Source organism: Bufo gargarizans, chromosome 8, assembly GCF_014858855.1.
Source record: "Bufo gargarizans isolate SCDJY-AF-19 chromosome 8, ASM1485885v1, whole genome shotgun sequence".
NCBI classification, from domain to species: Eukaryota; Metazoa; Chordata; class Amphibia; order Anura; family Bufonidae; genus Bufo; species Bufo gargarizans.
In genome coordinates, this window is record NC_058087.1 from 53,215,909 (window position 1) to 53,230,156 (window position 14,248).

General features: G+C 44.5%; 1 protein-coding gene across 1 annotated transcript in view; it reads right to left on the bottom strand.

Annotated features, from left to right (window-relative positions):
• Nucleotides 1-14,248, bottom strand: part of LOC122945071 (probable S-adenosylmethionine-dependent methyltransferase CRG1) — a 93,725-nt gene that overhangs the window by 46,163 nt on the left and 33,314 nt on the right. The window contains exon 3 of the mRNA XM_044303908.1: nt 11,625-11,776. Within this exon, the coding sequence (XP_044159843.1) occupies nt 11,625-11,735 (111 nt within the window). The 5' untranslated portion in view covers nt 11,736-11,776. The remainder of the gene's footprint in view (nt 1-11,624; nt 11,777-14,248) is intronic.

Below are 14,248 nucleotides of genomic sequence, written 5' to 3' on the forward strand. Positions count from 1 at the left end.
AAGTTTCAATCGTTAATTTCTAACGATAATTTATTTTCCCTTAGTCCTAACAGCAGCACAGATGGGGTAAACTGCCCCTGTGGACTGGTAGAACCGGCGGAATTTTTAATGAGCCCAAGAACCAATAAACGATCTTCAGCTCCCTGAAAGGGAGGAGATCGTACCCCAGCCCACCGTGTTTTTAACAAGCATAATGTACTTAGGGTGGGATATTTGTGTGCTGCTGTTAGGACTAAGGGAAAACAAATTATCGTTAGAAATTAACGATTCCCTTACGTCCTACCAGCAGCACAGATGGGGAGATAGCAAGAAGAATCCCCTAGGGAGGGTCCTCATGCCTGGCAGAACTAAGAACTGTCTGCCCAAAGGCCGAAAACTCTGCCATCCTAGCATCTATCCTATAATGGGAGATGAAGGTTGACTCAGAACTCCAGGAAGCCGCCTTACAGATCAACTCTAAGGGGAGAAGTCTTCTCCCCGCAACAGAGGTGGAGACAGCCCTAGTAGAATGGGCTCTCACAAACTCCGGAGGATCTAGGGATTGGAAGACGAAGGCCTCCCTGATGGCTTCCTTAATCCAGCGACTAATGGTAGCTTTAGACGCTTTACGGCCTTTAGACTTACCGGCGAACAGGATGAGGAGATTCTCGTCTATCCTGAACTCTCTGGATCTATCCACATAGACCTGGAGGCATCTAGAAATGTCCAGCGGGTCTCTAGCTGGAGTATCCGAGGAGGAGGCTGAAAACAAAACTGGTAAAGAGATTACCTGGTTGATATTTTGGAAGGTTGGGACCTTCGGCCTGAAGTAGGGTAAAAACTTCAGGAGTACTCTGTCCTGCAGAAAAATGATATAAGGGGGAATTGCGGAAAAGGCCTGCAATTCAGAGATTCTTTTGACTGAAGCTACAGCCAGAAGAAAAACCATCTTTAAAGTCAAAAATCTAAATCCCACCTCCTCCAATGGCTCGAAGGGGAGAGATGCTAGCCCCCTGAGCACTACTGAAAGATCCCACTGGGGAATAGGTTTCAGTATAGTAGGCTTTAGTCTTTCAGCTCCCTTAAGGAAGCGTTTGATGAGTGGGTCCCGAGAATGTGGCCTGTTAAGACGGGCCGAGATGGCACAAATCTGTACCTTCAAGGTAGCTGGAGAAAGACCTTTATCTAATCCATCTTGAAGAAATTGTAATATCGCAGAAAGGGGCGGATCTGCAGACGCCACCTGTTTGGAATCACACCATGACATGAAGATTCTCATGATCCTGGAGTAGGCCTTCTTCGTAGACTCTGCTCGGGAATGCGACAAAGTTCTCAGAACCGACTCGGAAAGCCCTTCTATGTTGGGAAGGGACTGATCAACCTCCAGGCTGTCAGGTTGAACCTGTGCAGATCTGGGCAGAGGTGAGTGTCCCACGACACCAGGGTCTGCTCCGGGGGGAGTCTCCAGTATTGTCCCCGACTCATCTGAATGAGCTGGGTAAACCAGGATCTCTTGGGCCAGAACGGTATGATGGCTATTACCGAGGCCTGATCCTGATGGATTTTCGTCAATACCCTTGGTATCATGGAAAACGGAGGGAAGATGTAAGCCAGCCTGAACCTCCACGGTATCAACAGAGCATCTATCGCCAGGGGGTTGTCTTCCCTGTAAAGGGAACAGAACCTCAGAACCTTGGCGTTGAACTTGGTTGCCATGAGATCCACCTCTGGCATACCCCATCTGTGAACTAACTGCCTGAAGATCTCCGGGTGCAGAGACCACTCCATGGTCGGTAATCCTCGACTTAGGTGGTCCGCTATCATATTGAGGGAGCCTCGAATATGAGTGGCAGATAGATGGGAAAGGTTTGACTCTGCCCACCGAAGAATTACCCCGATCTCTGAAAGAAGGGGCAATGATCTTGTGCCTCCCTGCTTGTTGATATAGAGAACAGCAGTCATATTGTCTGACTGGACTTTCACAGCTTTGCCCCGGATCTGAGGGGCGAAGTGAAGGAGGGCTAGCCGGATAGCTCGCATCTCGCGAAGATTGGAGGAGAGACGCCGCTCCAGGGGAGACCAAGATCCCTGTACTGGGGATCCGTCTAGGTGAGCGCCCCAGCCTACAAGGGACGCGTCCGTAGTCAATATGAGCTAAGCTGGTTGGGTCATAGACTTCCCTGCTGGTAGCCGAACCCACCATCTGAGGGAATTCCGGGTTTGACCGGACAGGGAGTACAGGGAATCTAGCCCCGCAGGGCTGCCGTTCCATAAGCGTAAGACGTCCGACTGAAGAGGATGGAGGTGCCATAGTGCCCAAGGGACTGCGTCCGCAGCCGCTGACATGAGCCCCAGCATCTTCATGAGAGTCCGGATGGAGACTCGACGAGGGACATAAAGGACCTTTGCCAGGTCCTGAATCCGCGCTCTCCTTTCTAGAGTCAACCGGAGAGACATCTCCACAGAGTCGACCACGAATCCTAGATAATGGATTGAAGTCGATGGGCTCATATTCGACTTTTGCCAGTTGATGATCCAGCCCAGGGGAGGAGAAAGGAGATTGCGATCTGAAGATGGTGGGTAAGGATCGGAACTGAAGAGGCTATGAAAAGCCAATCATCCAGATAGGGAATAATAGTCAGTCCTTGAAGTCTCAAAGCTGCCACCACCGACACCACCACCTTGGTGAAGATAAGGGGGGCAGAAGAGATTCTGAAGGGAAGTGCGGCGAACTGAAAGTGCCTGCGAACCCCTAAAATCTGGACCGCGATCCTGAGGAACTTCCGGGAAGTGGAATGGATCGGGATGTGAAGGTACGCATCCTTGAGGTCCAGAGTAGCCATGACGTCCCCAGAGTTCAGGATATGGCTGACTGACCTTATGGTTTCCATACGAAACCTGGTTTTCCTTATAAATCGATTGAGGAATCTCAAGTCAATGATCATCCGGAGATCTCCCGTCTTCTTGGGAACCAGGAACACTGGAGAATAAATCCCTAGGCCTCTCTCCCCTGCCGGCACCTCCTCCAGGGCTCCCTTGGAGAAATAGTCCTGAATATAAGACTCTAGGATCTTTTGTTTGGCAGACCCGAAGTTTCGCGTGGCGATGAATCTCTCTGGGGGGGGGGGGGGGGAGATGAGATCTACCCGGTAACCGGCAGAAATTATATCCTGAACCCAGGGGTCTGCAATCTGCTGGGCCCAAAAGACTTTGAAGTGGGAGAGACGGCCCCCCACGGGAATTTTGGGGAGGGGTACGGGAAAGTCTAGTGGAGATACTGCGGGGGTAGCAGGGCTTATCCAAGAGCCTCGGGGAGGCCCATAGTCAGGAGGGTTTCGCCTCCCTGGTGGATTTGCGGGAGCGTCTTGAGAATCTACGAGACGGCCCCCCCCCCCCAATCTCTGCACTTAGCCTGCTGCCCTGAACGGTCTCCGCCTTTTTTATCCTGTCTGGGGCATTCCCGAAAAGGGCTGCTGGGGGAGACTCTTCCCTTTCTTGTCGGAGAGTCCCTCCATGATTTTGTACAATTCGGACCCGAACAGCCTATCCGGCTCGAAGGGGAGCCCACATAGATTAAATTTGGACGCGTTGTCCGTGATCCACGGCTTCAGCCATAGTGGTCTGCGGGCAGCCGAAACTAGAGCCATTGTTTTGGCGGCCAGTTTCAACTGCATCTGGGTGGAATCACACAAGAAATCCACGGCCAGATTGACTGACTTAAACGCTGTCAAGATGTCGTCTCTAGAAACGCTCTGGTCCACGTCTGTCTGGATCTGATTAAGTTTGGAGCGTAAGAAGGAGGCTACTTCAGTGGCCGCAATGGATGTCAATGCGGAGGCAGCAGCCGCCGCGTAACCCCTTCTAAGGGTGCACTCTGCCCTCCGGTCTAGAGGGTCCTGCAGGCTAGACCCATCGTCTGCAGGGACCAGAGTGCGCCTGGACAACTTGGCTATTGCCATGTCCACCTTGGGAACGGAACCCCACGATTCCACCAAGGTTCTAGCCATTGGGTACATAAGCTTGAATTTCCTGGTGAGGACTGGACCTTTTTCAGGCTTTCTCCACTCTGTACGCATCACAGAGAGAAGGGTCTCATCCGCTCTAAAGACACGCTGTGTCCGTCCGGCGGGATCGGAGGACTCCCCCATGTCAACATCCTGGTCCCCCGACCTGATGGACTTCAGCAACTTCTGCGTTTTCTCTGGCGGAAAAAAACAAGAAGTTGATTCTTCTTCCTCAGAAGAAGACCCCACGAACAGGGGGTAGGTCTCTCGACCGGTGCAGCCACTTCCATGGGAGTCTGAGAGGATCCTGGTAGCCTCTCATTAAGCAGGCGCACTACTCCTTTAATGGAATCATCCACGTAAGTTTTCGTCCACTGGAACATCTCTTGCATTGTGGGTTCCGTGGATGCCTGTGTGCGACAACTTTCACACCTTGAGTAAGGGCAGTTGTCGTCCAAAGGTGTGTTACAATCGTAACAGGCCAAATGCTTCCTTTTGGCGGTGGACTTCCGCTGATCAGAATCTCTGGGGGAAGCCATAACTGTAAAGAAAGAGAAAAAAACAGGTCATAACACCTACAAACACCAGGTGGAGGTGAAACGAGACCATATGGGCGCCCACCAGCACTGAAGCAAAATAGAACTGTGAAGAAAAAATACCCAAGCCAATCAATATATCTAGATAATATATCAAAGCACAGGGAACTCTGGAGCTAGCTTGTGAAAGCGATGCAACCAGAGCACTGAATGACAGGCTCTTGGCTGGTTTAAAAAGGGAAGCACCGCCCCCTCGGTGGGGCCTCGATCGGAACAAGCCCAGAGAAGTAAAAGAGCCTAAGGCTGGGTTCACACTTGAGCGTTGCGCAAACGCGCGTTTTACGCGCGTTTTTGACGCACATTTTTATGCGCGTTTTTGTAATAGTAAACGCGCGTTTGACGCGCGTTTGTGTGATTCACTACAGTGTCCTATGGCCACAAACGCCCCAAAAGTCGCTCATGTACTTTTTGGAGCGTCGGGCGTTTTACAGCGCGATCGTACGCGCTGTAAAACGCCCAAGTGTGAACCATTCCCATAGGGAATCATTGGTTTCTCCTTGTTGAGCGTTTTTACAGCGCGCTGGAACCTATATGTCTCCCCAAGCTATCCTGACAATTCAGGATGTTATAAGGGAAAAACAACCGAGCGGTGGGGAGAAAACCCCACCGCATCGTAGATAAGAAAAAAAACGGAAGTGACGTAGTGCAGCTGGAGCGCGTCACTTCCGGAAGATGGCGGTGCCCACGGCGCCGCACACATGCGGCAGGGAGAGAGTGGGACACCGCAGAGACGCCGAATCCAGGCGAGATAGAAGAGGGGAGGGGAGGGGAGGGGAGGGGAGGGGAGGGGAGCCCCCCCCCCCCCCCCCCCCCCCCCGACGGTACCCTGTACAAAAAAAATAGCCGCGATTACGCCTAGAATAATGGCAAAAGCAACAAAAAGGGGCGATTTCCTTATGGTTTAAGAAAAACAGAGCCCCTGCACTCTTCAGCTCCCGAAGGGGGAGCGACCCGCCAGTCCACCTGTCCGAAGGACAGAAAAAAACACGGTGGGCTGGGGGACTGTTAGCGGTTTTTCTCAGGTAAGGGAAACAAAAGCGAAATATCATCATAATCTATGTTTTTATTTTTTCAATCAGTTTTGTCATATATTCCTCTTGTATCTGCTGCAAGTATCTAGGCATCAGAATTAATGGACTCATTGTCCATGGGGTTGGGAAAGGTCTCTCCATCTAAATACTACTCCTCCCTTTGACTATAGACCATTAGCGTCTTTGGTCATCCCTTGAATCTTTGATGCCCTTGCATATATTGTTCTATTGGGCTGTGCAGACTGTAAAATAGGCTGATTAGTATGCTCAGACAAAACCTGTTCCCCAGGTTCTGTAAAGCCAGAAACTGTGGTAGAGTCAAGTGTGTGCATATCTTATCATCTGATTCTGTTGTTAATTTTGGGGGTGGGACAGGAGTTGGAGTCACAATTGGGATTCTACTTTGTTGTTTTGTATTTGAACTGCACAAGTAAGTCCAAAACTTCTGCACAGATAGCCATGCTTGGCCGCAAGTGTTCATATACATTTTATTCCAGTGAGGGTCTCTTTGTACCATGGAAAAGTGTCTATGTCATTCAGACATAGGCCCTTGATCATGGCCATATGGAAATCTGAAAAAGACCCTTCTTTTGGGAACGGGTCAGTACATTTCATTCCTTCTGTCCATTTACACATATTATCAACCCAAGGATCAGTATAAAATGGACCTAAACACCTCTGGACAAACATTTTTTAGACTTTCCCCCCAATTCATTTTTAGGAGACAGTTTCACCATAGAGATTTGCAGCAGACTCAGGGTACATGATTTTCAGTTCCAAATTTTTAAATTCTGTTTCTTTATGGGATCCTTCTTACCATAAGAATTGCCCATTTTTTTTTTTACTTAGCTAAAATATACAGTGAGATCAGCTGAATTTGGAGGTTTATCAAAGGATGCTTGTTTGTGTTCAGCGCAAAAATACTTACTGATAAACCTTATGCTTATCAGTTTATGTGTTTTTTTTTTAATCCTATTTCTTCTAATTCAGGTTCATAACTACTCCTGAATTTATGGCAGATTTTAAACTAGTCTGGATGGTATTACTTCTAATTCAGGCTCATATTACTCCTGAATCTATGGCAGATTTTAAACTATTGATGGCCAATTTTATACCTTCAATTTCAGCATGAACTCACATACAATCTATACATAATCTATACACAGTCTATACAGTAAAATTCAACCTTATACATATATATAACGACTAAAAATGCTTAAGCAACTATACAGCTATATACAGGTTTAGCAAAGGATATTTGTTGCACACAATACTGTTTTTCAGATTAGGGGAATACAGACCCAATTTTTTCTTCAGGAATATCAGATTCCTGCGGGATTTCAGATCCCTCTATTACTTTAGGAATATCAGATTCCTCTGGGATTTCAGATCCCTCTATTACTTTAGGAATATCAGATTCCTGGGAGACGCTTATCAGAAACGCTTACCAGGTTCAAATAATCCACTCTTACAGTATAGGGCAGTAATAATATAGAATCACTTACCCGATACTGCTTTGGCAGATCCCACCCTCTGACACCAAACTGTTAGCGGTCTCAGGCAGGTTTATGATAGTTATATGATGAAGCTTCAGACCTCCAACCCGTGAATATTTCCCTGTGCAACGAATATCCCATTTGCTTCTGATCAGAGAGATAAGACAGCCCTGACTCAACATAGGTTGTCAATATCTGAAATCTTTATTTTCCCAGCACATAGTTTATAGGGCTTTTTGGGGGTGGGAACATAGTGTCCTTCCAGATCCAATTGCACCAATCCTGCTAGATCTCAGCAGGCCTTGGGAAACATGTGTTTGTCAATATACAGCTGAAACTTTGCTAAACAATGCTGGCATTTGCTATATACAATACATGAAAGGGTTATTTTACATTAAACAGGTTTTTCTCTCCATGCTAACAAGTTAAATAGGAAATCACAGGTTCCTGTCAATGTATGTGAGGTGAGATGTTAAATAGCCTTTTGGTCAGGAAGGCTGCTATTGTGTCCAGGACTGGCAGAGGGTGTGAGATATGTTAATGCGAGGTACTGCATTTCCACAAGAGATGAGGCTTGTATAATATATGTCTAATCTGTGATGTATCAAAAGTAAGATTATGAAAAATCTCTTTCAGGGAGCTGAAGATCGTTTCTGGTTCTTGGGCTCATTAAAAATTCCGCCGGTCCTACCAGTCCACAGGGGCAGTTAACCCCATTTGTACTGCTGGTAGGACGTAAGGGAACCATGCATTTACCCATAGCTGTATATGTCAGTCTCAATCTGACCTTATTTGCTATTGCTGTCACTGCGTTCAAGAGAATAAAGAAAGGGGGAGCAAACATGTGAAAAAATAAATAAATAAAAGAAATAGAAGAGAGGAGACTCAGAGGAGACTGTTGTAGACCACAGGCCAGGTGATTCTGACCCAAATCAAATCAAACGGTTTGACAAATCAGACACAAAACAAACTTCAAGAAGTTCCCTCATCTCTAATTTGTACCTTTTTGATGTTTTGCTGACAAATACTGATGCAAAATGCTGACAAATTACTACAGTCTGAAAGTGGCCTTAGATAGTGTAGGCAGAAATAGAAGGAGCCAGACAGGTATTCTAGCATGTGATCATGTAGCAAATTATTTCTGTGGGGAGTAAATTTTTCAATGTAAGTAAAAATGGGTTTAATGTTTACAAGACTGTAATTAATGACCAATTATTTTCAAATAGAAACCAGGATGTGTGTGCTGACTTACACGATGCACGCTTCTTGGCAAACATCCCTGTCTCTCATGCTTGCTCTTAAGGCCTCATGCACACGGCCGCCCGTGGCCGTACTGTGGCCCACAAACAGTGGGTCCGCAATATGCGGGCCCTGGCCATGTGCTCCTCGCACCACGAATGAGGACCCATTCACTTGAATGGGTCCGCAATTCAGAGCTGCGGTGCATTACGGAGGCACGGAATCCTACGGTAGCACTACGGAGTGCTCCCGTGGTGTTCCTGTACATGCCTCTAATAACCCCTTATCGACCTCTGCCATATGCAGTATATTGTACTTCTGTTAGGAAGTCATTCCCACTATTTGGGACACATGTAATGTATAGGTTCTATAGTCAGACTACTGCTGTAACAGTTGAAATTGAGGCAAATCTGATCTCAAAGTTTATTCCCTTTAAAACATTACTCAATAGCAAAGGCAGCATCTAAGTGGTTACAGAGAGAGGAGCTACCTTTGTCAACCAATCTGCCCCTGTGACATGACTGCATGATGCTGATGGGTTATTAGAGATGAGCAAATTAGTTATAGCCAAATACATTTAAGTCTCATGCACACGACCGTTGGTGTCCCGTTCCCGTATTGCAATACACGGGCACCGTTCCGTTGTCATTCCGCATCATGGATGCGGACCTATTCATTTCAATGGGTCCACAAATCTGGAGATGTAGAATGGTGCGGAACGGAAGCACGGAACACTACGGAGTGCTTTCTGGGGTTCCGCTCCGTGCCTCCGCACAACAAAAAGATGGAACCTGCTCTATCTTTTTGCAGAACTGAGGGATCGCGGACCCATTCAAGTGAATGGGTCTGCGATCCCCATGCGCCTGCATCACGTAAGTTGACGGTGCATTGCAGACCGCGATTTGCGGTCCTCAGCACGGGCACGGGACACCAACAGTCATGTGCAGGAGCCCTTAGCCTTTCCTAACAATTTGGCTTCCAAATGAAGCAGAGGTTTGTGAGTCAATAATCAGAATAATTTTTATTTACATATATAATGATGTCCCATAGGAACATACAGTCAGGTCCATAAATATTGGGACATTCACACAATTGTAACATTTTTGGCTCTATACACCACCACAATGGATTTGAAATGAAACAAACACGATGTACTTTAACTGCAGACTGTCAGCTTTAATTTGAGTGTTTTTACATCCAAATCAGGTGAACGGTGTAGGAATTATAACAGTTTGCATATGTGCCAGGTGTGTGTTATTCCCTTATTATACCAATTACAATGAGCAGATAAAAGGTCCAGAGTTAATTTCAAGTGTGCTATTTGCATTTGGAATCTGTTGCTGTCAACTCTCAAGAGGAGATCCAAAGATCTGTCACTATCAGTGAAACAAGCCATCATTAGGCTGAAAAAACAAAACAAACCCATCAGAGAGATAGCAAAAACATTATGCGCTGCCAAAACAACTGTTTGGAACATTCTTAAAAAGAAGGAACGCATCGGAGAGCTCAGCAAAACAAAAAGACTCGGTAGACCATAGAAAACAACTGTGGTGGATGAACAAAGATTTCTTTCCCTGGTGAAGAAAACACCCTTCGCAACAGTTGGCCAGATCAAGAATACTCTCCAGGAGGTAGGTGTATGTGTGTCAAAGTTAACAATCAAGAGAAGACTTCACCAGAGTGAATACAGAGGGGTCACCACAAGATGTAAACCATTGGTGAGCCTCAAAAACAGGAAGGCCAGATTAGAGTTTGCCAAACTACATCTAACAAGGCCTTCACAGTTCTGGAACAACATCCTATGGACAGATGAGACTAAGATCAACTTGTACTAGAGTGATGGGAAGAGAAGAGTATGTAGAAGAAAAGGAACTGCTCATGATCCTAAGCATACCACCTCATCAGTGAAGCATGGTGGTGGTAGTGTCATGGCGTGGGCATGTATGGCTGCCAATGGAACTGGTTCTCTTGTATTTATTGATGATGTGACTGCTGAAAAAAGCAGCAGGAGGAATTCTGAAGTGTTTCGGGCAATATTATCTGCTCATATTCAGCCAAATGCTTCAGAACTCATTGGACGGCGCTTCACAGTCCAGATGGACAATGACCCAAAGCATACTGCAAAAGCAACCAAAGAGTTTTTTAAGCGAAAGAAGTAGAATGTTATGCAATGTCCAAGTCAATCACCTGACCTGAATCCGATTGAGCATGCATTTCACTTGCTGAAGACAAAACTGAATGGAAAATGCCCCAAGAACAAGCAAGAACTGAAGACAGTTGCAGTAGAGGCCTGGCAGAGCATCACCAGGGATGAAACCCAGCATCTGGTGATGCCTATGTGTTCCAGACTTCAGGGTGTAAATGACTGCAAAGGATTTGCAACCAATTATTAAAAAGTGAAAGTTTTATTTATTATTATTATTCTGTCCCATTACTTTTGGTTACTTAATAAGTGGGAGGCACATATGCAAACTGTTGTAATTCCTACACCGTTCACCTGATTTGGATGTAAATACCCTCAAATAAAGCTGACAGTCTGCAGTTAAAGCACATCTTGTTTGTTTCATTTAAGATCCATTGTGGTGGTGTATAGAGCCAAAAATGTTAGAATTGTGTCGATGTCCCAATATTTATGGAACTGACTGTATTTTTCTCCTAAGCTAACATTTAAAAGTGCTGGTGGGTAGATGCCCAACGGCATAGATAGGTTGTGAGTAGGTCCTGCCTGACTGAGACCACCTTTGCGCTGGTAGGCGGGCACAGATATGTATTGATAAAAAAAATATTGGCTGAGATTCTCAGATTTTATCATATCAGAGTGAGGGCTCAGTCCATATATAATGTTTGGATTTATTGTGTTAGTGCATTATTTTCTGTGATTTTTCTTTTATAAATGTAGCAATGTAGATCCGCATATTCATTTATTACATTGTGCAGTTTTTTGTTTACCTTCTATGTGATTTTAATTTTGGTATTTGTTCAGTGACAAATTAATAATCCAAATGTGGGAGATGTGTGCAAGGATTACCTTGCCCATAACCCTTCCCTATTCAGCAACATTGTAAACTGAGATTACTCTGCTCTCCTATTCAGGAGTTTTATCTCTCTCAGATTACTGCTACAGTATTTTGTATTTAATTTTCATAGGCATAGTGCTCCCAAATGTTTAAAAAATAATTGCTTTTGATGAATTCCTTTAAACAGACATGCCTAAAGATGACAGGTCTACTGTACATATGAATAGTATTGGAACAGTCACTCAATAACATGTCTACTTACTTTTCTTTTGACATAGGACAATAGAATGTTAATTACTTCATTGGAGACAGGAGTCATATATTTTTGATATACTGAAGAAAATGCCGTCTTCTTGAACAGTTGGACTGCCATGATGATGTGTGCTTTCGCTGTTGCAGTTTTAATGTAAAAATCTATCAAATGAATAAAAAAAAACACGTTTCCTTTATTTTCAATAAACATTAAATAGTATTAATTAAAATCAATATTAATCTACATGCATATGTCTGTCAGAATAATTTCTGACATTTTTACAAGGCATAAATGTATCTTTTTTTAAAGTTAAGTAGACGGATTACCAAAACGACTCTTTTGGTTTACAGTTATGTATAACCTTAACCACTTCAGCCCCGCTAGGTGAAACCCCCTTCATGACCAGGCCACTTTTTACACTTCGGCACTACACTCCTTTCACCGTTTATCGCTCGGTCATGCAACTTACCACCCAAATGAATTTTACCTCCTTTTCTTCTCACTAATGGAGCTTTCATTTGGTGGTATTTTATTGCTGCTGACATTTTTACTTTTTTTGTTATTAATCAAAATATAACGATTTTTTTGCAAAAAAATGACATTTTTCACTTTCAGCTGTGAAATTTTGCAAAAAAAACGACATCCATATATAAATTTTTCGCTAAATTTATAGTTCTACATGTCTTTGATAAAAAAAAAATGTTTGGGCAAAAAAAAAATGGTTTGGGTAAAAGTTATAGCATTTACAAACTATGGTACAAAAATGTGAATTTCCGCTTTTTGAAACGGCTCTGATTTTCTGAGCACCTGTCATGTTTCCTGAGGTTCTACAATGCCCAAACAGTATAACTACCCCACAAATGACCCCATTTCGGAAAGTAGACACCCTAAGGTATTCGCTGATGGGCATAGTGAGTTCATAGAACTTTTTATTTTTTGTCACAAGTTAGCGGAAAATGATGATGATTTTTTTTTTTTTTTTTTTCTTACAAAGTCTCATATTCCACTAACTTGCGACAAAAAATAAAAAATTCTAGGAATTCGCCATGCCCCTTACAGAATACCTTGGGGTGTCTTCTTTCCAAAATGGGGTCACTTGTGGCGTAGTTATACTGCCCTGGCAATTTAGGGGCCCAAATGTGTGAGAAGAACTTTGCAATCAAAATGTGTAAGAAATGACCGGTGAAATCCGAAAGGTGCACTTTGGAATATGCGCCCCTTTGCCCACCTTGGCAGCAAAAAAGTGTCACACATGTGGTATCGCCGTACTCAGGAGAAGTTGGGGAATGTGTTTTGGGGTGTCATTTTACATATACCCATGCTGGGTGAGAGAAATATCTTGGCAAAAGACAACTTTTCCCATTTTTTTATACAAAGTTGGCATTTGACCAAGATATTTTTCTCACCCAGCATGGGTATATGTAAAATGACACCCCAAAACACATTCCCCAACTTCTCCTGAGTACGGCGATACCAGATGTGTCACACTTTTTTGCTGCCAAGGTGGGCAAAGGGGCACATATTCCAAAGTGCACCTTTCGGATTTTGCAGGGCATTTTTTACACATTTTGATTGCAAGGTACTTCTCACACATTTGGGCCCCTAAATTGCCAGGGCAGTATAACTACGCCACAAGTGACCCCATTTTGGAAAGAAGACACCCCAAGGTATTCCGTGAAGGGCACGGCGAGTTCCTAGAATTTTTTATTTTTTGTCACAAGTTAGCGGAAAATGATGATTTTTTTTTTTTCTCTTTTTTCCTTACAAAGTCTCATATTCCACTAACTTGCGACAAAAAATAAAAAATTCTAGGAACTCGCCATGCCCCTCACGGAATACCTTGGGGTGTCTTCTTTCCAAAATGGGGTCACTTGTGGCGTAGTTATACTGCCCTGGCAATTTAGGGGCCCATATGTGTGAGAAGTACTTTGCAACCAAAATCTGTAAAAAATGACCGGTGAAATACGAAAGGTGCACTTTGGAATATGCGCCCCTTTGCCCACCTTGGCATCAAAAAAGTGTGACACATCTGGTATCGCCGTACTCAGGAGAAGTTGGGGAATGTGTTTTGGGGTGTCATTTTACATATACCCATGCTGGGTGAGAGAAATATCTTGGCAAACGACAACTTTTCCCATTTTTTTATACAAAGTTGGCATTTGACCAAGATATTTTTCTCACCCAGCATGGGTATATGTAAAATGACACCCCAAAACACATTCCCCAACTTCTTCTGAGTACGGCGATACCAGATGTGTCACACTTTTTTGCAGCCTAGATGCGCAAAGGGGCCCAAATTCCTTTTAGGAGGGCATTTTTAGACATTTGGATCCCAGACTTCTTCTCACGCTTTAGGGCCCCTAAAAAGCCAGGGCAGTATAAATACCCCACATGTGACCCCACTTTGGAAAGAAGACACCCCAAGGTATCCAATGAGGGGCCTGGCAAGTTCATAGAATTTTTTTTTTTTTTCGCATAAGTTAGCGGAAATTGATTTTTTTTTGTTTTTTCTCACAAAGTCTCACTTTCCGCTAACTTGGGACAAAAATTTCAATCTTTCATGGACTCAATATGCCCCTCAGCAAATACCTTGGGGTGTCTTCTTTCCAAAATGGGGTCAGTTGTGGGGTGTT